This window comes from Colletotrichum fructicola, assembly GCF_000319635.2.
Source record: "Colletotrichum fructicola Nara gc5 chromosome Unknown KSG_Nara_v1_contig07, whole genome shotgun sequence".
NCBI lineage: Eukaryota > Fungi > Ascomycota > Sordariomycetes > Glomerellales > Glomerellaceae > Colletotrichum > Colletotrichum fructicola.
The window spans coordinates 4,144,062-4,167,771 of NW_027094057.1; the positions used below are offsets into that span (position 1 = coordinate 4,144,062).

General features: G+C 52.7%; 6 protein-coding genes across 6 annotated transcripts; 4 read left to right on the top strand and 2 right to left on the bottom strand.

Annotated features, from left to right (window-relative positions):
• Nucleotides 1–403: 403 nt before the first annotated feature.
• On the top strand, nucleotides 404–2,016 carry dtxS2 (Cytochrome P450 monooxygenase dtxS2; the record flags this gene model as incomplete). Its single annotated transcript, XM_032036537.1, has 2 exons — nucleotides 404–1,588; nucleotides 1,657–2,016. 2 exons carry the CDS (start codon nucleotides 404–406, stop codon nucleotides 2,014–2,016), a joined length of 1,545 nt encoding a protein of 514 aa, XP_031884485.1.
• A 3,727-nt stretch (nucleotides 2,017–5,743) lies between these two features.
• On the top strand, nucleotides 5,744–6,602 carry CGGC5_v012897 (uncharacterized protein; the record flags this gene model as incomplete). The annotated part of the gene is made up of 2 exons (XM_032036535.1): nucleotides 5,744–6,128; nucleotides 6,199–6,602. The coding sequence occupies 2 exons, from the start codon at nucleotides 5,744–5,746 to the stop codon at nucleotides 6,600–6,602; spliced, it is 789 nt and encodes a 262-aa protein (XP_031884439.1).
• Nucleotides 6,603–6,990: 388 nt separating this feature from the next.
• Nucleotides 6,991–8,525, bottom strand: CGGC5_v012898 (Bypass of stop codon protein 6; the record flags this gene model as incomplete). Its single annotated transcript, XM_066152769.1, has 4 exons — nucleotides 6,991–7,233; nucleotides 7,286–7,364; nucleotides 7,416–8,204; nucleotides 8,269–8,525. The coding sequence occupies 4 exons, from the start codon at nucleotides 8,523–8,525 to the stop codon at nucleotides 6,991–6,993; spliced, it is 1,368 nt and encodes a 455-aa protein (XP_066007878.1).
• Nucleotides 8,526–17,500: 8,975 nt separating this feature from the next.
• Nucleotides 17,501–19,153, top strand: CGGC5_v012899 (uncharacterized protein; the record flags this gene model as incomplete). Its single annotated transcript, XM_032036532.1, has 3 exons — nucleotides 17,501–18,516; nucleotides 18,579–18,626; nucleotides 18,706–19,153. The coding sequence occupies 3 exons, from the start codon at nucleotides 17,501–17,503 to the stop codon at nucleotides 19,151–19,153; spliced, it is 1,512 nt and encodes a 503-aa protein (XP_031884458.1).
• Nucleotides 19,154–19,289: 136 nt separating this feature from the next.
• Nucleotides 19,290–20,873, bottom strand: CGGC5_v012900 (putative feruloyl esterase; the record flags this gene model as incomplete). Its single annotated transcript, XM_032036531.2, has 1 exon — nucleotides 19,290–20,873. One exon carries the CDS (start codon nucleotides 20,871–20,873, stop codon nucleotides 19,290–19,292), a length of 1,584 nt encoding a protein of 527 aa, XP_031884633.2.
• A 1,006-nt stretch (nucleotides 20,874–21,879) lies between these two features.
• On the top strand, nucleotides 21,880–23,710 carry CGGC5_v012901 (putative transporter; the record flags this gene model as incomplete). Its single annotated transcript, XM_032036530.1, has 7 exons — nucleotides 21,880–22,037; nucleotides 22,090–22,260; nucleotides 22,335–22,353; nucleotides 22,406–22,721; nucleotides 22,778–23,278; nucleotides 23,329–23,498; nucleotides 23,564–23,710. 7 exons carry the CDS (start codon nucleotides 21,880–21,882, stop codon nucleotides 23,708–23,710), a joined length of 1,482 nt encoding a protein of 493 aa, XP_031884634.1.

The window sequence follows — 23,710 nt, forward strand, 5'->3', positions numbered from 1 at the left end:
CGATGACCTGCGGGCGGACGGCTGATCGACCCGCCGTCCGCTTGCTGTTACATCAAGTCCGAGGAACTCCGAGAAAATGTCACGGACCGTTCCGGCGCCCTAGGGCGGACACCTCCGTCTCCCCCTACATTGAGCCGTACGCCCATGAACATATCCCGGAAAGCGGGAACAAAACTCTATAAACGCCGTGAGTCTCGGTACTTCGATTTCCGCTTTTGGAAATTTGAGACCTGTTGACGTTGACGATGTCCCTGTGGTGGGTCAAGCGCGCACGCTTCAAAGTCCGTAAATCAGTTGCGTACAAGATATCTGAAGATATAAAGCGACGTGACCGAAACATCTCATGTTATGACCAATGAAGTTTCTCGATTCAAATCAATAAATACGATTCCTTATCTTCAATATGACATTGGCGTCATACGTTCCGCTGGGCATCGGTGCCATCCCCCAAATCCTCATATCTGCCACTTGCTTGTGGCTACTTTTCCATCTCGGCCGCGGCATATATCAGGCCTACTTCTCGCCTCTACATCGGGTGCCGGGGCCCAAGCTTTGGGTCATCATACCGATCATTCCAAAGATTAAGATTCTGCTCGGGACAATTGACCAAGAACTTCGACAACTCCATCGCAAGTATGGCAACGCAGTTCGCTGGAGCCCAGACCATATCACCTTTACCACCAGTGAAGCCTGGAAAACCATCTATGGCCACAAACACGGACAATTTCCGAAGTACAACAGCTCGGAACAACTTGAGCCCCAATCTAACATTCTATTTGCCGACGACGCCAACCACGCCCGCATCCGCCGCGGAGTTTCGCACGCCTTTTCACCCAAAGCATTGGCCGAGCAAGAACCACTCATCTACGAATATGTAGACAAGTTGGTATGGAGGTTGTCAGATGTAGCGGAGTCTCGCATGCCAACTGAGATGGGCAGATGGTTCCATATCGCATCCTTCGACATCGTTGGGGACTTGACCTTCGGCGAGTCACTCGGCGGCCTTGACAACAACGAGCTCCACTATGTTGTAACGCATGTTCTATTATTCATTGAACGGGCGAAGAAGCTGTTTGAACTCAACAGCCTCCTCGGCCCCTTGCGGTGGATCGTGATGCCGATTATCGCGAGAGATGCCGAGAAGGGTTTCCGCGACATGTTTACCTACACACGGTCTGCGGTCCAGCGCAGAATCGACATCGATGGGGAGTTGGACCGCAGAGACTTTATGCAAGGCTTGCTCCGTGGGAAGGACGAGAAACTGATCAACTCCATGGAGGAGATCATCACCAATGCCAACACCATTTTTGTGGCTGGTAGCGATACTACAGCAACGCTCATGACAGCTGCTACCTTCTACCTTCTTTCAACCCCTGAAGCTTACAAGAGAGCTGTCACTGAGGTGCGGAGCGCATTTCAATCGGCCGCGGAGATCAACTTCACCAACGCAACCGCACGCCTGCCCTACTTGCTTGCTGTGCTCAACGAGACATTCCGGTTGTATCCTCCTGTCCCGTCAGTGAACGAAAGAATGGTTCCTGATACAGGAGAGAGAATCTATGTGGAAGACTACTATCTTCCTCCCCATGTAAGTCATTCGCTCGAAGACATTTACGTTTATGAACAGATCTAACAAGATTATCAATGGATGAATAGACCTGTGTTGGTGTGCACCATTCATCTGCCGGTCTATCCGAGTCAAACTTCGCTCAGCCGGAGTCTTTCATTCCAGAAAGATGGCTTCCCGAGGTTGCTCAAGATCCTGCCTCTCCATTCCACGCAGACAAGCGAGACGCGATCCAACCATTTTCCTACGGTCCTCGCAACTGTGTGGGCAAACATCTGGCGTACAACGAGATGCGAGTCATCATGGCTAGGTTGCTTTGGGAATTCGACATGACCCTTGACAAATCGTCTCTGAAGTGGACAACGCCGTACTCAGAGCATAAGTCATGGACGATCTGGAAGAAGCCGACCTTGGTAGTTCATATCAAGAAGCGTCAATTTCAAACTTAACGTCATGTAAGAGGCAGGCAAGAGATGGTCAATACATTGATCACAAGGCCCTTGGGACTAGATGTCAGGTCTTTTCAAATTGGATTGAGAATTCTGTAGCAAAACTGTGATTAAACGAAACTGTCAACTCTACGCTTACTAAACCTTCGTTTTGTGAATCATTCTAATCGAGTATCTGCCAATCTGCCCTTACTTTGTGCCGCAAGCCCCGCTGGTCTCCACACGAAGACAGCCCCCAACTACGACGTGATAGACATCAGGTGCGTCAAGATTTTCTCGCGATCCATCTTCTGACATTCGTCTTCGGCCCCATCCACATTCCTAGCACACTGCTTGGCAAGGTCGAGGGCATTCAGTCCTGCGCTATTTCTAATTTGAGGATCGGCGCCCCAACTCAATAGGAGGCTAACAGCTCTGGAGACCCCCACATCAACTGCCTGATGCAATAGTGCTGGTCTAGTCCCATTCGCCGTGTCGTTGGGGTCAACCCCTGCGTTTAGAAGCATCTCCATTGCTTTGACATTGTATCTCGTAAGAGGCTCCCGGTCTGTCCTGGTAAGGATGAGCCGAAGCAAGTTGCCGTCTGATCTCTGGATCTTGTCGAGCATACGCTTCTTATCGGACCCTAGTGCCTCAAGTATTATTCGGAGACACTTGTTGTGCTTCTTGGTGGCAAGCTTGACACAGTCCAAAATCGGTTGCTTGTAGAACGAAGTTGATTGCAGCCCTCGCTCAGTCACGAGAGACACGAGGGCTTCGACGAGGGTCGAGCTCGGACTTGGCTTTTTACAAGCCTTGGTCAAGGCAGTTTTGATAACTTCAGGGCCGGCAGTCCTGTGAGCTAGACTGATGGCCGAGCGCTTGCTGGCAATGTTCGAAGCCCTTCGAGAGGATGTTCTGTGCCGTCGTCGTTTATCTGCGGTGGATCGGCGTTGCGTAGCTGGCGGGCCATGTTTTTGAGACACTTGGGTGGGCTCCCCAGGCTGCAGTGAAGGCGGCAGCGGTATATCCTTCCTGTGGCCTAGATTGACACACGGGAATAGGGGTTCCTCAGTCGGTAGTGCTGGTGCACTACTACCTTGAGACGAGGGAACTTGGTATTGAAATACGTCGAGCCTCTCTGGAATCAAGACAAACTTTTGCTGGAGCGGTTCGGAAGCTTCGGTGCATGTCGTGGCAAGAGTCTCTAAAGAGGTGTTGTTGCCCGTCGTGTCCCATACCCGAGATCCAGTGGAGGACTCTGCAGAAGGGGCTATGAAACTTGCTGAACCTTCGCCTAAGAGACGAAAGTCTTCGTCGTCTAGGTCAGATTCAGAAGTGGACTCATCGTCCGTACTTCCTTCAGATGCACTGTAGTATACTGTTGCATTGTCGGGCATGGCTTGCGATGAAACGTTGAGGCGTTGTTCTTTGGTATTGTTGCTAGTCGCGTTGGTGCCTCCGCCCCGTGTATACCCATTAATACGCCTGAAGTGGTCCATTTCTAGGCTGTGGTGTCAATTCAAGAGATTCTTGACGAGGAAAGATTTGGCGTTTTCTTGACAAACAATAATGTTTGAATAAAGCGATTGGTAGTCGAGGAGCCAGTCGGAGGGGCAAGGTGGATTTATCAAGACCCCGAGGTTTCGACTCGGAGGCCTATCCAAGGTGGCTCGGTGAAGAACGCGGCGTTACACCAAGAATGTGCACGTTTTTCTTCCGCAGCCGGGGTGGCTATGGTGCAAAGGACGACAGAGTGGGTGTAAAGAGTTAACACCCCTTGAATCCTATAGCCTTGTGTGCTGGTGGCTTTTACTGAGGTGGCTGAAAGGGGTCAGCCGACTGGCCGGCTCCCTCCAACATCAGCTTCGCGACGACGCCAAGTCCAGCTGTAAGAGGGGCTTGGACCAAATTTTTACACTTTCACCTTCAACGTTGATGGTTGCGATGGATGCCTTTTTTACACATTCGGGATCTCCTAGTTGCCTTGTCTACTGCCACCTTCGTTCACCGAAAACACCCGAAGACTTTGCACTTGGGACGTGAGATGACGAGAAAATTTTTCAAGCATCTGCAAACTCGATCTAGGTGCGTACGTCTCATGTGAGAAGTGGGCTTTTGTGGTGGCTGTTCTGTTGCACCTAATTATGCTAGGCTGTCAACATCGCGACAACCGACAGCCGCTCGTGAACAGTGCAAGCCACACCGCCAACGGCGTGACCCATCCGAATGGACCTTGAGAGTGTATGTCAGCAAACCGATGAACAATTCACTTGGACTTGGGTTATTATGACGTCCTAGAAATACACTGCCAGACCCAACACTTGTAGAACAGTCAAGCAGTTTCCGAGCGATGCAAGACTGGTCGGTTGCCTTCAACGTCACTGACATCAGCAAGGCTTACTATATGAATGAATAGGAGATTGTCCCAATGTTATACGTAGGTTTAGGGCTTAAATGAATGCTGCGGGTTATTGGAAAGCGAAGCTTCTACCCGGTTTGAATTGTCATTGTAAGGGTCTTGGGAATCCCCGTCACTGACGCCGATCGCATGGACCTGATATTAATCCAGTCCCAGGGCATCGAAATGCATCTTACTTAGGCCTCTTTCCGCGTTTCCTACGTAGGATCTCAAGGCAGCCACGACAACTTTGGACACCCACTTTGATCCAGCGTCAATCACCGTCTGCCACTTTAGAATACATGTCATAGCAATTGGTCAGGTTTCGTCAGTGTATTCACATAAGGGTTTCTTTTCCTTTCTACTTCAATTCTTAGCTACCACCTGCATTGGTTCATTAACCTCTTTTGAATGTCGATTACTCCATTGTGACTGATCAGCACAGAGTAAGTTCCCTTTTAAGCCGCCGCGTGACGATGTGAGACTTTTGCTGCTTTCCTGTGATATTGGGAGCAGGGTGCAGCCTACGGAGATCCCGTCCACAGGGATTGATTCGACGTCAAATCTTCCCCTTTTCAACAACGAGCAACCTAGAAGGTGACAATTTTGGTGGGATGCGTCATCCCCCTCCCTGCGTAAACCTTAGTCAGAGGAGAAGGGGGTCGCGATGTCTCACTTCGTGGAAGAATTCTTGGTAGTGGCAACGGTAATGGTTAAGCTTCACGGTACATGCTTATGTTCTAGACTCACTCACACTCCCTTGAACGGGGACAATTGTAGGAATTGACGGTCTAGCCCGAGATGTTTTACCGCGATGCAACGTTCCCGAGACAATTTTACGATTCCAAAGTCCCGACTAGCGACCCTTGGATTGAACCCCTAAAACAATACAACATCGGGCGTAGCTGGGAAGTGATCATCAAGTACGTAATACTCCACACGGGAAGGTCTAGATTTGGCAAAGTCGCTATGGTGCCACTCGGAAATCTGAGCATGATCAAGCGTGATCCCACATTGACCAACCCTCAAGCTGGGCAGCCTCTCCCTTGCATCATCATTTGCGCAACCGACTTTCAAAAGGTGGTGTCCAGGAATCTGTCATGCGCAGTGAGAACGGTGAGGGCAAGACATGGAAGTCAAGACTCTTCTTCCACGAATGGCTCGGCCGATCGACCCCGACGCTGGAGATCTAGATATCGAGACTGAAGGCGGCTAAGAATCATCATAGACGAATATAAATCCAGCGTTTCCGCTGCGCATAATTCATGTTCCTTAACCTCTGACTCATCTCAGACTCTCATATCATTTCCAATTCAACTCATAGCCTCTACTATCACACATCACATCATGATCTCCTCCGTTCTTATTGCCAGCGTTCTAGCAGCTAGCCCTGTGCTAGGTCTTGTTCGCTCCCCCAAGCCCACTTTCGTCGACAACTCTTATGTTATCAATGAAGACGCCAGATTTGCTTACAACTTGTTCTTCAACTTCACGGGCGCCACTAAGCTTCCCGATGGGCTTTACACCAGCGTTTATACCGTGGGCGAGGGGACCCATCAATACACGACGAGCAACGTCAATGTCGCAGGGGGCTACCTGCAGCTCAAGGTCCCTGGACCACAGAAATCGATGCCTTACACGGGTGGAGAGGTTGCGACGACTGAAGACAGAATCTTGTATGCTTCTGTTCGCACAGTTGCAATTCTCTCCGAACCGGCTGGTGTTTGCAATGGTATGTGCTCGCTATCTAAGAACTCACGTTGACCTTTGCTTCCAGGGTAGAATAGCTGACCTGGTCTTAGGAATGTTCTTCTATCACAATGACACCCAGGAGACAGACATCGAGTGGCTCTCTGACGCTTCCTCCCTGAGCAACAACGGCGTTCGCAAGATCCACTTCACTAACCAGGATGCCAACGGCGATGGCTCAAGCACGTACAAAGGCGTCACCCCACCAGCTAGCCCCACAAGCACCGAGCATGAGTACCGCATCGACTGGACTGAGGTTTTTGTCCGGTTCTACATTGACGGCTCTCTTATCTGGGAGACGCAAAGTGACGTCCCCAGCGCTGCCGGGCCTTGGATCTTCAACAACTGGTCCAATGGTGATAAGGGCTGGAGTGTTGGACCCCCGAAGTCCAATGCTATTTTCAAAATCAAGGATATCGATATCTACTACGACCTCGACTGGAGCCAGACTAAGTAACGTTGAGAACCATGGACCGTATGTAACGAACGATGACTGATGTATGTTTTATGATTTTATCACGTAACGATTGCGAGATATCTGTCGCTACCCATCTTGTATGTTAAATGGCTTCTTTCATTGATAGTAGCTTTCAACACGTACCTATATACAAAGACACGTGTCGAGTCAATTTTACTTCTTCTCTAGTCCGGAACGTAACAGTGACCATATGTAGGTGTTGTGCGATGGATTGAACTGTACAAGGTATTGGATTGAGGTAGCTAGTTGACACTTCCCTAGACAGCGGGTGATGGCTCTTGATTGCGAAAGCTACGGTAAACCTTGTTCAGAGAAGCCTTTCTTCAGCACACCCATATGGAACCCTTCTCCGATCTTCTTCTCCCTATTACTCCTGGTGTAGCGCGGTGTTGGTGGAATCCTTTGGCTTAGGAACTAAAAGCCAACTGACCCCGGTTCCGGCAATCAATGCCACCAGAACCGGCTGTAGAACACTCACCCCTACGCGCGACGCCAGAACACCAGTAATCACAGGGAAGAGAGAGCCACCAATCTGCCCAAAGACGAATACAAATGACAGTGCTGTTGATTGAAGTTCGGGCGGGAAGAGTTTGGAGCCGACGGAAATTCCCTGCGGAAGACAAGGTTAATATCAGCAACACCGACAGAGTTTGGGTACGAACACTTACTGTCGCAAAGAAGGGGCCGGAAAAGAAGCCGAAGAAACAGATGGCTACAGAGGCCGCAATGATATTGGGAACACTACGATGCAAATCAGCACCTTGGTCCTAGGAAAAGCCTGAGCTTACTCACAGCCAGAAGACCAATTGAAAGGCAACGCATAGAACCACATAAACCAGAATCATTCTTCGCTCTCCAAACCTGTATGTCGGTTCCGCTAGCAGCAGTCGACCCAGCATTGCTCCACCGCTGAAGCCGGCTGGCACATAGCCCATTTGCCCGATGTTGCCATCTCGAATCTCAACGAGATACTCGACGATCCACCCACCAGCTGTGATGGAGGCTCCGAGAAGGAAGAAGAAAAACAGGCTAACAGCCCAGAGGGCTTTGGTGCAGAGCACCATCTTCATGAGTTGAGTCGGTGTCTTTGTCTCCTCCGAGTCCGATCCGAGGGGCGTTTCTGAGGTGCCAAATGGGGGGACGTCTTTCTTCCGGCCGAGCTTAATCGTGTCCCTAAAGGCGAAGCAGGTCAAGGCCAGGTTAAGGGCACCTATGCATATTGGGAAGCTGTAAAAGAGGTACCACTTCGACGTTTCTCCAGCTGATGCGATGGGAGTCGCCACAAAGGGCGCAACGAGGCAGCCGGCCATATAGAGGGCGTGTATGAAGGCTAGCCATCGATGGGCAGCCTTGACACTGGCAACATATGCGTTGGCGCCGGCATCTTGGTATGCTTGACCCAAGCAGACTAGCCAAAAGGTGACCGCAAAGAAGGGAAAAGGAGGCTTCCATACACGAAGTGCATGTGCCACAAGCTGGAAGAAGGCGCCGAATGCGAGGAGGCCACCGAGGTCGAATACTTGCCGGAGATGTGTATTCGTGAGGGCCGCAAGAAACCATCCGAGAAAGTTTGCACCATAGCTGTTTCCCATCGGTTAGAAGGTGTTGATGAAAAGAAGTAATGTGGAGAGGGGGTTAGACAAACATGATGGAGACAACAGCTGTACTGATGTTGTAGTCACGAATCATGTACGGGAGTAGAGGTCCGACACTGCCATCGTTGACACCGGATACAAAGAACGCGAAACCGGCGGCGATGAGCTTCAGAAGGGTCTGATTGTCAAGCTTGCCTTCGCCGAGTGGCTGTGGTGGCGCGTCGTCCACCGCGGGGTTTTGCTTCGAGGAGTCTGCGAGCTCGTAAGACTCCGTGACAACGGGCTCTTGCTGTGTGATAGTGGCCATATCGTGTAGCAGTAAGATACAGTATCTACGACGACTGATGAATCGCCTAGGATCTTCCGCCCTTAGTCTTTCTTTATGGACGCGTCGGGGTTTGTGATGGCCATGACGATGTCGGGTAAATGTCGGCCTCGGCATGCTTCATTGTGGATCCAGTATCCCGTGCTACTCCGGCTAAACTCCGGGATAGATGGAGTGGGGCCAAATCCGGGGCCACTCCCCGGCCAACCGGCGGAGTGGAGCGGCATTTCGGGTCGGATTCCGGAATTGGCACCGGGGCCAGGCGAAACTTTGGCTGGAAAGCTCACACTCTCGAGCTTCGTAGCCCCTCTTTTTTGCGCCACACCGACGAACCAGTCGAGAAGGAACGTTCACGCGGCTGCCTAGCTCTTTTATCCTCATCGCCAGGTGCATATCTTATGCTTTGGATGGCAGTTGATGCTCGGATTTGAGAGCCCGAGATAGTGAAGCTTATTAGGATAAAATACTGATAGGAACTCCATTGCAACTCGATTCATTTCATCCTCGAAGTGCTTTCACTCCTGTATTGTGAGGTAAACGGTCTGCGCCGTGAACCCAACACTGGGAATGTCATCAAGTTACCTATGTAGCGTGCGCCATCATGTCTTTATTTCATCGAGCAAGCACATTTACCTCATCTCGCGACCGAAGAACCTGTTGTTGACCTGCCTTGATGCCTACAACTTCGCAAATGACTGCTATCATACAGTGGCTTGCCTAGCAGAAAGGTTCAAAGTCATCGGTTTGTTGCCGCCTCCACTTTCGAGCTTGGTGTCGGGCTTTAGAAGTGTTGCCTCGCTAGCATTTTGGAAATGGGGGCCCTCTTCCCGGATTTGAGTCACCATGCCACCAACGACAGAACTCCCCGCTAGAACTCTAGTGGTCACCTTTCCCATCGGGTCGAAACTTTGTCTTAAACGACAGGGGCGGAAAACGTTAGTCTGAGAGATCTACCCGGCGAGGACTCGCCACCAGCTTTCGTTAAGCATTGGTTTGACAATTATCATGAGAATGCAACCTTTCTGGCCATGATTAGATTGGGGGGAGGATGAATCTGTCACAGGATAGGGTACTTATCGATCTTCTGTCATATGCGAGCCTGTACGAGTCACTCGCTGTATGTCGGCCGGCGAACGATTGTCGGCTCTTCGCCGACCCAGTCAACTGAGTGGATTCTGCCCAGTGGCTTTGGGCCTGAAAAGAACACCTGCCACCGTCCTGCAACACGCGACCGTTTCTATCCCCTGTATTGTCAGACCCAGAAGGCGCAGCAGGATTACAAACAATACCATCACTACATGTAGCTGCTGTCGCGGGGCATCGTTCTCATGCTCCATGTATTTACATCCATACCGAAACAGAGGCAAGCTGAAGAATGTCATGAAGATCTTCGTTCCGTAAGCCCGTGGTTTAGCGCCTTGGTGGCACTCATTCAAAGGCTGTGAGGAGCTGCCTTTACAAGCGAAAAGGGGAAATACCCGTAGCGTCAAACGCAACAATTACTGCCAGTGGTCCTGTCCACGATCATAGCTTGCGGGCTATTTGGGGGGAGCCTCCCCGACCATTAACCACTTTCACAATGAGATGAACTCTCGTGGCTAATTTGAGTCCGGAAGTAAATATGAACGTGATGCCTGTTTCGGAACAAGTATGCTTATTGTCCCGTGACTTGGACATACGAAGGAAACAAGAATGACAGCTAGTCAATGCCGCTCAAAATTCTGAAGCAGCTCGTTATTTCAGGGCATACTTGGCGACTGCAACCTTTTCTTCGTAGGTTCTCGTAGTGGTCACGGCCCTGGCAGGACTGACGCTACTCCTCCCACCATCTCGCACCGCACGGCTTGGATAGCCATCCATTGCCTGGCCGTCTGCGACGGTACTAAAGGCAACATCGAAGCGAATGATTTGCAGCGGCAAAGATTCGCAAACCTTAACTGTCGTGCAGAGGAGTGTATTTGGACTTGCTGTAGACGTCAAAGCCGATGAGAGCAGCAGGGTAGACGGGCTTTCAAGTGGTACCGATAGATGTTCGTGCGGCATAATCCATGGCGCATTCTGGAGACTAATTCAGGTGCGCCAACTCTTTCAGTATGCCCGAAGCCCGGAACGATGCAGTAAGAGGCTGTCAATCTCTCGGCGTCCCTTTCTGCCGACCTTCACCAGCGCGCATTGGCTCCGTTGATGTCAGTAAATGCCGACCATCAACACAGACAGTATCATCGCTACTTCAGGCCACTATTTTAAGAGCAAGATACATAATGATCTGATGAAAAGCTTTGATGTAAATGACGGCCACAGAAACATGCAGTCTGCGGGGAATTAACAGCCGAGCTCAGATGCTCAGTCCGATCGTCCAGCGTGCTAGGCCACTGTAATCATGTCCCTCGGCAGAATCGTGTTGGTCTACCGTTTCGAACAATGCCTAATCCAGAAAGTCATCGAGTCATATGACGGGAAGAATGCGCCATCCGTTCAGCGAAACGGTGCGCCGGACGCAGCTAAGGGGTGGTCCAGAAATAGTTGAGTTTCATGCGTTCGTGATCAGACGGGAAGTCTAAAGCAGTTCTCTGTCAAATCAGATGCCGCACCTTTTGCGTCTCGGGAAATGCACAGAATCCGACGCCTTTCTCTCGGCATTTCCAAGTCATAGATGGGACGGAACTTTTACTTTTTCGTTTTTTTCTTTGTTTTTTGAAATGGATATACTTGTTTACTTATGGTTGCCGGAAACTCAACGCTTTCGGTCCGTCAAATCCGTATGCGAGCGGACTTCAATATGTGATGCTGTCGCAGACAGTCATGTTGATTGGAGAGGTCCCTTGAAGTAAACAGGATAATGAAAAAGAAATCTCGACAATTTTACCCGCCCAGAGCAATCCGTAGATCTGTGTAACGTAGGTACACACACTCGCACACGCGAGGCAAAGCATCCCTGGCAGTGGTCACCATCCCCAATTGCCCATGAGGTTCCGCCGCTTGATTTCACGAACCCGGCGTCGGTCGATGTTGTCGGTTTTACCGATTCGCCGACCAAGACGTCCGTTTCCATTGAACTTCCGAGCCTCCAGTCCTGCGGCTACTGCCCCAGCCCCAGCAGCCTCCTTCGCCTCCTTGGCTTTCTTCTTCGCCTCAGGGTCTTCCTCGCCTTCAGGAGGCGGTGGTGGAGGACCTCCCAACGCCGCCTCTTCAGCAGGACCGGAAGCTGCGTCCAGCCCGTTCTCCTTGGCCTCCTTTGCCTTCTTCTTAGCCTCGGGGTCAAGTTCGGCATCCGGAGGAGGCGGTGGAGCTGCCGCTGCGGTACCATTTCCGAGCAGAGCTCCGGGGGCGAGGTCAGCCTTGCCCTTCTTGCCCTTCTTTCCCTTCTTCTTCTTCCCGTCAGGGCCGACTGCGGCTGTACCATTGCCGGCAGCAGCACCGGGACCAGCCGCTCCTCTGGCAGCATCCGCTGCCTTCTTCGCCTCATCTGCCTTCTTCTTTGCATCATCTCGTGCCTTTTTGCCAGCATCGTCCTTGCCCTTTCCAGGAGGAGGCGGAGGAGCTGCGGCAGTGCCGTTGCCTGCTAGAGCACCGGGGCCGAGATCAGCCTTGCCCTTCTTGCCCTTCTTTCCCTTCAATTTCTTCCCGTCAGGACCAACAGCTGTTCCATTGGCCGCGGCGGCGCCGGGACCCGCAGCTCCTCTCGCAGCATCAGCAGCCTTCTTGGCATCGTCGGCCTTCTTCTTGGCGTCATCTCTCGCCTTCTTGCCCGCGTCGTCCTTGCCCTTTCCAGGAGGAGGAGGAGGGGGAGCCGTGGCGTTGGCAGCAAGACCCGGGGGTGGCGGAGGCGCACCGACAGCCGGGACAGCCAGGGGTTGAGGAGCAGCGCCGTTTGCCGCCGGAGCAGCTTCAGGTGGCGGGGGAGGGGGGCCAAGTCCATCGGGAGGGGGAGGAGGAGGTCCAAGTCCATCAGGAGGAGGTGGTGGCGGCGCTCCATCGGGAGGCGGCGGTGGTGGACCACCATCGGGAGGAGGTGGTGGCGGTCCTCCATCGGGTGGTGGCGGTGGTGGCCCTCCGTCAGGAGGAGGTGGTGGTCCACCATCGGGGGGAGGCGGCGGCGGTCCACCATCAGGGGGCGGTGGCGGAGGAGCGTTCGGGTCGGGCGGCGGAGGCGCATCTGGAGGAGGCGGCGGTGGTGCCCCAGCTGGGGGAGGCGGAGGCGGTGCCCCAGCCGGAGGAGGAGGGGGAGCACCACTGGCTCCGGGAGGCGGTGGTGGCGGCGCACCGTTGGCCGGAGGAGGAGGTGGTGGTGCACCGTTAGCCGGAGGGGGCGGAGGAGGAGCGGCGTTCGGATCCGGAGGGGGCGGTAGTGCTCCAGCTGGAGGAGGAGGAGGAGCACCGCTCGCAGCCGGTGGTGGTGGAGGAGGAGCAGCGTTCGGATCCGGAGGAGGCGGCGCGTTGGCCGGAGGAGCTGGGGGTGCTCCATTCGCTGGGGGTTGCGGCACAGGAGCAGCAGCACCCTCGGCGGCCAGCGGAGTCAAGTTCGGAGACGCATCTTGTTGACTTAGTTAACGAATCGCTCAAATTGTTCGAGGTATGTAGACATACCCTGCGCCTTGTTGCTTCCAAGCGCCGACAGAACACTGTCAACGTTCAACTTCTGAACCATGTTCCTCACATCGAAGCGTCCATGCTTCACTGAGCCCGTATCCAAATCCCGCTTGGTATCCTTCGAGGCTTCAGCGTTTCGAGTATCGTAATTAGCAGTCACGGCTGCGTTGAACAGCAGTGCTGCCACGGCGGCTTGCCGCCATGAGAGAGGGTTAGGCATGTGGAGAAACTACAATATAAACAGACGGATACTAATATTTGTAAAGGAAAAGATTCTTCTGAGGCATCAAGCCTGTCAGTAAGAAGAAAGAAAGGAAGCCTACACTGTAGACTGAAATAAGAAAAGGACGAGATGAGAAGTGAATAAAAGGTTGAAGAGAAAGTTCCGAATCATGAGAAGGGACGAAAGGCCTCGGTCTAGATATACATTGCTCCCCGACAAGTGTGGTTGCGTGATGCTCCACTTGATCAGTCGGCTGAACTTGTGTCTCACCGGACTCTTGATGCGCAGAGGAGAGAACAAGGCCAGGCCTCTGGGCGATCGCGTGCAGGGGCCCGTTTGAGAAGGCAATGGATGAGCGACATGGAAGTTGCATCGATGCTACGGGGGGCAAAGTCATCTCGAGCCGGGGTTGAGGCTTGAGACTGCGGACGGGAAAGGTGTTCACAGAGCCTGGTCAGGGACGGGGGCAAGGCCACTTGGTGGCTAAACGGATAACATCGTTGTAGTTCTACGACTTGGGGCCGGGCGAGAGAAACGGCGCTGTGACAAGCTTCGAAAAAGCCTGCAGGTCCAAAATTAGATCACAAAGTCGAGACGACCCGGACTGAAGAGGGGATGGAAAAGTGCTCGGAAGCGATCGCCAAGATAGTCCGATTCTAGTAGGGGCTACAGACTGGACACAGGTCGATAAGGCCTGGGCTAGTGGACAAGCTTATTCATGTCAGCGTTGCGGCGGCCCGCGGGGATATGCGCTCAGGTCCCGTCCCTCAGAGAGACGGCAGCGGTGGACTAGAACGGCGCCATTCTCAAACAAGGTGTGCGGGGAGTTGTCTGTCTGTGATGTCGATAATGATGAGAAATCGGGACATGGTTGGTTGGGGGCTGAGGGGAGTATCCGCTCGATGAGAGTACCGCAGTAGGTAGATCGGAGAGGGACAGGGAACGCGTGCCGAGGTCGGTGTTGGAAGATGATTGATCCTGGCACAGGGGTGCCGGTGACTTGCAGTCGACGTTGGACAGCTGGGACTCGGCCGTGCAGTTGCAGCACTAATGACAGACGAGGGCGGGAAGAGGAGAGTTGGCTGGAGGAGGAACCGTTTCAGACGCGGAGCCAGGTCTACCCGGAATAGCTTCACTCTGCTGTAGCAAGCGAAGAGCGAACTGTGATCCACGCGAGTGGCTGAGCGCGCTGTCACACCAAGTCGCAGATGTGTGCCAAGAGAGGGTGACATTGCACAGCAGTGAACCTGGGAGAAAATCCAAGATGTCATCGGACGATTATTTTAAAAGTCGACAAACCTGTTTCATCTAGTTTCTCTTTGGTGTGAATACCCCACTAACAGATCGCAGTGGCGTCTAACCACATCATCTGTTAGTGATCTATCGTCTTAGCCCAGCACACGGATCGTCTCGCCCCCCAGGACCACATGCCTGGAACAGGAAGTTTGAGAACCCGAATACTCTAGAGTCAGGTTCGTGGGTGAATGAGCCTGATTCATCCGTCGCGATCATCTGAAAGATCAGTTTGTCAACTCTGCATGCCAACTCTGTGCACCACCACCGTAGCCCAAGGTTTGTGGGTGACGAACGATGACAAAATTGCGAGCGGTTCGCATCTAGAAATGTGAACGATTCATGAGGACCCGGTAGACTGGCTATCTATTGATGTCTCAGAGAAAGAAGCTGTGCATCCAACACAACCTAGTGATATTTCGTGGTGCCATTTCCTTCAGACCAACAACATCATTCTCCGGCCTCCCGCCTTGAACTGTCACTTTGGGAGTAATGGGAAAGTTACAGAAAATCCCTCACACAAATTCATCACAGCTAAGAGCTTTGCGAAACCTTGAGTCGGGCTCACTAGGCCTCTTGCGAGGGATGCTGAATAGCAGCGGGTGCAATGATGAGTGCCTGCCACCCCTGCAGCGATTGCCAGCACATGGGCCAGGCGGGCGATCACCGTCGGCCGTTTGTGATGGGCAGGGAGATTGACAAGATTATCTTGATTGTCTGCATCCATGTCTGCCATGAAATGCTTATTCACAAACCTGGCCGGTTCTCACACGCGCATCGTCGAAGATCGCCACAGCCACTGGCAATGTGTTAGACGTTCCGTTCTGTTCCCACGTTATTCTTTCCAGTTCTAGCCACCAGACTGGGCTCCCCAACATTTTTGTGGCGCCAATGTCACGCTACAAGCCCATCGAGAGGATTGCGGATCGCCATGACAAGTCACAATTGACAGTATCTGAATAAAAGGGATGAGTCGCCAAGACTGAGTGGTTAGACGACATGCACTGCCTCAACTCGAGCCGCTCCAGCTGATGGAACGTGATGATGGAACGGTTTGTAATCACTTAGATGGGCCTGAAGTGCCTCGAGAGGCTACACAGAAACATGGTTTGAGGCAAATCAGTTTGTGAAGAGACACCTGCAGAGCGACGGGGAGCTGCCATGCTCTCGTGAGCCTCAGACAGCTTCAACTAATCTGCTCTACCCGAGTATAGACAGGGATATCACGGAGTCTGATTTGAAGTATTTGATTTACACGGAAAAGTCCAGTGGCACATGGGCGTGGCGGCGAAACTAAAACCCTCACCATGTCCTAGAGCCGTCTGTAGATACCTGTTGGAACAAAGCTGCGACCACATCATAAGTTCTCTTGGTCTTCATCTGGTAATTCATCTCCACGTCTAAGTGAGATAACGTGACGATCAAACCCCGGAGGATTAGTTCTGCTGAACTTTCTCTCCGATGCCACACGCCCGTTTCCACAAGTCCTGTCGTGAGTCCAGGCTTGGATTCAGATTAATGGCTTGCTTCACTTCAGAAACAGGGCTGCACTGCCTCGTGAAAAGGGACACCATTCTCAGACGATTCCATGTTCAAACCACCACGGAGAGAACTACCGATGGCGGCTGTTCCGAGGTAGCGATATGCTGTTCGGCTCGTGGAAGTCAGCCTTTCAGGGAGTTTTGACATGTCGATGGGTTCTTCGTGGTGTTGCCGGGTGAGGCGACAGCCAACGGCCCTGTCCTACCGCATTTTGAAATCAATCCGGGCCTGTGATGCCGGTGTTGGTGAAACCTGGTGCGAAACTTCGGTACTCCGCCTGTGGCCTCCGCTCGTGTGGCTGGTGTGTGTGTCGTTTTCGCGATTTGAATCCGTGCATCATCGCCAAGGTCATGCTCAGAGTGGGAACGGCGATTGTGCATCCACTTGGGAATTTTCACAATCATTCGCTTTTTTGAATCGTCAAAAAATGTGTTTTTTTGATGCTGCTGGTGACACCAAGAGCAGAGCAAGACTTGGCCCTTCCCCCTAGCCAACATCTACCGTGTGTGCGTGCACTGCGTTAACTTTCACTTGCGTGATCACTTGTGAGGTTGAAGCTTAAAATAACTGCGGGCGAACATGACATGCTATTTGCGTTTCACTATCCCAAATGACACTGACAGACCTACAGACGTCCGAACATCTGAAGTCAAAGTAAACGCTGGCAACCTTGGGGCTCAAGTGAATGGGCCATCCCTGATGGAAGGCCGCCTTACACCTGAGAACAGTAAGAAGACCTCGCCCTCCATCGGGAAACCCAACGGGATGTGGCCTGCACAGAGGGATCTGGCATAATCCGACACGTAATGTCTAGTACCGTTTAGGTGAATAGAAAACCCTCCGTTTCCCAACTTCTCATGTGTTCGCTGCAGCTAGTCAGGAACTCACATTAACTGACTGACTGAATCCCCTGGGCTTTCATACAAATACTCAACATGTTCCGGTTCCCCTCTCGCCACAGTCGGCTCCCGCTCTGTTGGCTTCCCACCATCGGCTAGCGCAAATTGATGCCTTCAGCAAATCAACTATGCGCCAAGCTGGATGGCCTCTTAGATCATCTTCTCGCTTGGGACTAATTCATCTCGTAGACTCTGACCTGTGCCGTGATGACTAACCCCAACATTTGCCGGGGTCTTCCCCGCATTCCCCCTGTCTCCCCGGATTGAACGTGGCCCCGTTAAGCCCGATTCCCCGCAAGTGGGATCCTCTCAACTCTAAGGCTGCGTCGTTCAACCACCTTCGTCCCATTGTAACCTCATCGTAATATGCTCGTAGCCTGCATCGTGTACTCTCTATTGCAATCAAGACGATGGCCACACAACAGATCAGTTCGGCAACGCCCATCCCCGTGATTGATGATGCTGCGTCACGTCGTGCAAAGAAGCGGGAACTCGACAGACGCGCTCAGCGTGCAGCACGTGAGAGGAATAGGAATCGCATCGCTTACCTCGAGGCTACGATTCAGGCCATGAGCGAGCAAGAGTCCAGCGGTAGGATCGCCAGCCTGATGAATCAACTTTCCGACATGACGAGACAGAAGGACAACCTGGCCAAGGTGCTCTCCTCGATTGAAACGTCCATCCAGGTCTATAGGGAAGGGGAGAAGGCAGATGGCACCACCTCCACTGACCAGGCATCCCGACTGCTCAATGCGACCTCCAACTGTCAACCTTGGTCTGAGGACCATGCCGCCTCCGATTCACTCGCTATGGACGTTGGAGAGGATAGTAACCTGGGCGCGTTCGCCCCTGGCGATGCCGCAATGACCTGGGGCCTCCCGGCGTCTGGTACAGCCGGTCACCTCATCACAACGGCATCGGAGTTCTCCAGCGGTCTCTCAGCTCCAACATCTTTCCCATTGACAGGGGACCCCAATCTCGAAACCTTCCCCGACTCCCCCCCAGCTCCCTCGGCTGGGCAGGGCGACGGCGTCATTGTGCCCGAGCCTGATTCGGCCTGTGAGTGTTTAGCCTCAAGACAGGATCCCGGAAGTCCCGGTCTGCCGGCGGGCTCGAGTATCTGGCGAAGTGCAAACGAGGCTCTTGGCGGTCGCGAGATGCTGCCCAGGAATGTGCTCGACATGGAAGACGAGATGAGCGACGATATTCCAGTACGCGTCATCCTGGAAGGCTGGGACGCCGTTGAGCGGTCTGGCAAGTTACCGCCGCTTTGGAAGAAGTTGAGGCGGACCGACAGCCTCCAGTTCCGCAACTGCGCGGATACTGAACGGCTGGCTATCCTGAGACTTATGCACCGACTCCTACGGTATCAAGCGGAGCCTACAGTCGAGCAGTGCGCCAAGCTGCCCGCGTGGTATCTTAGCAGGTACGTCGTCTAATGTTGCTCTTGCCAACGATATGAACGAACATCCTAACAACAATCATAAGGCCATCGCAGTCGCTGCCTCACTCTTCAGCAATAGACTTCTTTGTTTGGTAAGTGTTAAAGCTCGGGACACGGGTTGGTGCATCATGGACAAAAGCCAACTTTGTCGGTGTTTCTAAACATAAACAGGCCAGGAGTCCGAGAACGCTTCGTATTTGCGCAACACCAGTACTGCTCGAACCTGTTCTGGAAGGTGTTTGCTAACAGCTTCCGAATCATGTGGCCCTTTGAGTTCCGCGATTGCTACAGACGAAACGTAGAGACCGGGCGATACACCGTGTCGCCAGAGTTCGAAGACAGGATTAGGGACATCAACTCGTGGACCATGTCCGCGGATTTCTTCAGTCACTTCCCAGAGATGTATGCTGATATCCCGGCGTACCAAGAAATTCCAAGATCTTTGGGATGGATGGAGGGCAGGGTGAATGTGTCTCGGAAGGGCGGACTAGTCGAGGAGCTGGAAGTCGGCAGTTCGCCAAGGAGCAGGAGAAGTTCTGACATGGACATGATGGCCTTGACAACCTTCCAAGATTGGGCATCTGGCCACCTGTTACGACCTAGCGTATCACGTTCATGAAAACGAAGCCATACCGATGCAGTCTTCGAGTAAGAATCGACTTGGCATGTGCCATCCGTGAATTGAATGAGCTTACTAGCGTTTAGACTTAATCTCATGTTTACTAGCTAAACATTATCGTCGAATCACTGGGTTTTCACTTCTCGCAGACAAAGCTAGCTGCATCTTCCAAGTCCCCCTCTCCTTTGTATCTGAGAGACTGCGGATAGGGGCACAGATTTCGGGTCGTGTCAACGCCATCTTGAGTCGTGGTTGCAAACATCGTGTCAGGCACTTTGCCCTGTTCAACCCAGCCTACCAGAACAGACAAAGGATCAACGGGGACGGGCCCGTATCCGCCACCGCAATGGCCGGCCCCGGGCGCAAGGAAGACCCGATAAAACTCGTTGAGGCCTTCCGTGCCTCCCATCTTCTTTTGCAGTCGGTCCCAGTAGAGCGTCGTTCCCGGATGAGCGATGAGCGGATCAGCCATGCCGTGCCACGTCAACAACTTGCCGCCGGCTTTCTTGAATGCCGTCAGGTCGGGTGCGTCAGTACCGAAAGGCTCGATGTACTTGTCGACAGACTGTTGGAAGATGTCCTCAAACTCCGCAAACGTCAGGGACGCGGTGTCGAGATCTGGATTCTGGGCGACAAAGTAACGCATCCAAGCTTCCGCGGGGGCGAATGGGACGGGAACGGTCACGCCATTTTCAGTCTTGGTGTTGGCAAGCCCGCTGAACGGCGCGCCGGGAGGGTTGCCATACCACAAAAACTCTCCAGACGTGGTTGTGGCACCCTCGAGAGTCTTTGCAACAACCTCGGCGTAGGCCTCGGTGATCGAGACACCTCCGCTCGTATCAGTGCAGTTGATCTCCTTGCCAACGAGTTTGCTGGTGTCGAAGTTGCACTTTTCGGGGGCCGAGATGAGACCATCCGCAGCACCATCCAAAGGATCACATTCAGCAATTATCGCCGCTTGATATGTCTGGAAAATGCATTGAGGCGGAGCGGCAATGTTTCCCATTACCACCGAAGGCCAAAAGTCTCCAGGAGATACTTGGGGCGTATTGATGGCAGGCGCGTTAGCCAAGATGCCATCAAAGTCTTCCGGGCTGTACTGCGCGGCGAAGTAGCCTTGCCTGCCACCTTGAGAGCAGCCACTGTAGTAGGAGTGCTGAGGATCGGTGCCATAGAACGACTTGACGGCTGCCTTGCCTATGAGAGTCATCTCATGAATGGAACGAGTCGCGAAGTTTTCAATGAGGGCGGTGTTGATGCTACGGTCGGGGTTCAAGGCCCATTCTCCGGAGTTAGGATCAATCGTGTGATTCAAAGTCAAACCCGCATCAGTCGAGCCGGCGGCGTAACCTTTCGACACTGGATCCGTCAAGGCAGAGGCGAAAGTGCCAGCAGCGAGACCTCCTCCACCTGTTGCGAGGAAGCGACCGTTCCAGTTGTCGAGTGGGAGCCAAATGCTGACGAAGACCACGTCGTTCGCACCGTCATGGTTGAGTGTAAGAGTGTAGTTGCAAAAGCTGGCCTGTGTTCCAGACGGATTAGACGGGAGAGTGTAGTTGTGAACTTCCACACTCTGAGCTGAGGTCACTGTTAAGCCATCGAGTTGTGGTATCGTGACCTTGTCGCAGGCAAGCTTGGGGCGAGAATCGTGATTGACTGCCGGAGCACCGAGTACCGTTTGGCCTATTACGGTCAGGAAGAAGCACAGGAGCATCATCATATTAATTCGTATCCGATACGAAACAATGAGAGAACGCCCCCTTCTGAATCAATCATCTTACTATGCTCCTCTGAGGCATCCATGGATATTTAAATGCAGCGACTTCTATCTCGATCATAGTACCCCATGGGGAGATGCCCACAAATTCACAACAACAACAACAACTGACGGTGTGGAGTTTGGTGACATTGCGGGGAGCTTACCATGCACGTTGACAGCGCCATGCTGCATATCCGAGATGGACCCGATTGATACTTCATGGCACTCCAACGGGTCGTCGAAATACGCGAATAACTGTGCTCGTGACGCGGCTCTCCACGCCAACCCCTTCAAGACGCAACCCCACGATCCAGACGTCTTCCATATAACCTTCATAATTGGCCAGCCAATTCTCCGGGTTTGCTTTACCGAGTAGGAGGTTCGCGAACTCTTGGCCTGCGTCCAGCCTTAGCGTGAGTAGTGGAATAGTGCAGCTTGATGGGTGTCCCACGTTGCGAGGGGAAAGGATCGGAGTCGGGGGCGCCAGGCTACTGACACATGGCGCCAGAGTCGACGACTCTGACTCTTGCGCCCTGACTCAGTGGCGTTGTCCGAGCTCCACTCCCGCCGCGGGCGTCCACCAATTCGCCGTCTGCTTGGGAGAGCCACGCGAGGGTCCTGGTCGCCGGGCTCGGGGCTGGGAAAAGAGACTCCCCTACCCGCACTACCCCGGATTACCCCGCATGCCGGTTTGCCTCCTAGCGCAACATCACCGGGGGATTGGGAATGGATAGTCGCTTATTTGGCGGCTGCTTTGGTCTTAGGTCTATTGTGTGTTGTTGAGAACATGTCATGATGGGTTCTGGATTGGAGGTAATGGACTTGGCGCATGTGGCCCATGACTATCCCTGCGGGTATTTAAGAAGAGAGGGATCGACGCTTTTCACAGAGTGCAGTTTGATGGGATCGTAGCAACACGGTGAAGTCCAGTGCCGAGTGATTCGAAAATCATCAAGTGTTACTTACCATGGACCATCGTGAAGCATCCCACGACCTTCGTCGAGAGGAGTCTGGCACTTACGGCATCGACGAGAAGATCCACGACTCCGCCCATGTTGAGAACATCAAAGGCCAAGATGTTGGTGTTATTAGCGGTCTAAGCCTCGAGGAGCAGAATAAAATCATGTGAGTCGGTTACGGCTGCCTAACTCGAGGGAAAATAGTAACATCTGGGAAGCCGACGGATCGACCTGCGACTTCTCCCGATCCTAGGCATCATGTACTCGATCTCGCTAATTGACCGAACAAATCTTGGTCTAGCACTTGTTGCGGGCATGCAGGAGGATCTAGGACTGGCGGTGGGAAATCGGTACACAGTCATTGTCATGGTCTTCTTTGTTGCATACATGTAAGTCACTCGATGAATCTATGTTTCGGTCTTCAAGACTAGAGGGAAGACTTGTACTGACAGAACTCTACCAGTATCTTCGAGATTCCTAGCGTATGCCACGACCCTAACAAGTCCAACCGATCCTCATTGACGATTCATGCAGAACCTTATCCTCCCGAAAGCCGGTCCAGCAAATTGGCTGTCTTTCCTTGGCGTTGGCTTTGGTGCTGTGCTTATCGGCATGGGCTTCACAAAGAGCTGGGGTATGATGGCCCTCTGCCGTGCTTTGCTGGGAGTTCTAGAAGCTGGTTTTCTTCCGGGATGCACATATCTCATCACCTGCTGGTACACTCGTTTTGAAGTCGGAAAGAGATTATCTGGGTTTTGGATTCTGTCCGTCATCACAGGTGGCTTTTCTGCCATTTTCGCATATGTCTTGACTCTTTTAAAGGGCAAGGGAGGACTCAACGGATGGAGCTGTTAGTGCCCCAGTCCTGCGCGATGTTCTTAAGGTAATGCTGACAGAGTTGGCCAGGGATCTTCATCATCGAGGGCGCCATTACTGTCGTCGTCTGCGCCATCGGCTGGTTCACCATCATCGACTTCCCCACGCAAGCTGGAAAGTTCTTGAAGCCAGCTGAACAAGAGTTCATCATCGCCCGCATTAACCAAGACCGGGGAGATGCCGAGGAGGACAAGATTGATGGGGCAAAGATTTTACACCATCTTAAGGACTGGCGGTTGTATTTTTGGGCGTTCAACCTCATGGCCTCGACATTGCCCGGTTACGCTTACTCCTACTTTCTACCCATCATTCTCCGCAACGGCATGGGCTTCAGCAGCACCCAGGCTCAGCTGCTATCTGCCCCGCCGTACGTACTAGCTGCCATCATGGCCTACATTTCGGGCTGGCTTGGTGACCGGTATAAGATGCGCGGCCCGATTATTGCAGTGCATCAGGCTCTGACGGCTGTCGGCATGTTGATAACTGTCTATGGGAAGGCAAATGGTGCTCGATACTTTGGAGCTTTTCTTGGTAAGTGATTCATTGCTGACGTATGGTATGGTGTCTAACCTTTGCTCCAGGTATTGGGTTCTTGCAGTTTTGTGTTCCTGGTGTGCTCACATTCCAAGCAAACAATATCACGTCACACTCAAAACGCGCAGTTGCTTCAGCGACATGTCTCATTGGTGGTGGCGTTGGTGGGATTATCGCGAGCACGGCATTCATGGCAAAGGAGAGTCCTCATTATACGGTAAGTTCGAGCTTATGACGCGACATCTCCAGAATATTTGAGGTTGCTGACTTTTCTGAATCAAGACCGGCATTTGGACAACCTTCGCCATTTCCATGGTGAGTATTCTGATGATCGTCATCATGGACATTCACCTTTGGCGATGCAATAAAGCTGCCAAGGCAGGTCATCGGCAGAATGAGGGTATGGAAGGCTGGATGTATACTCTTTAG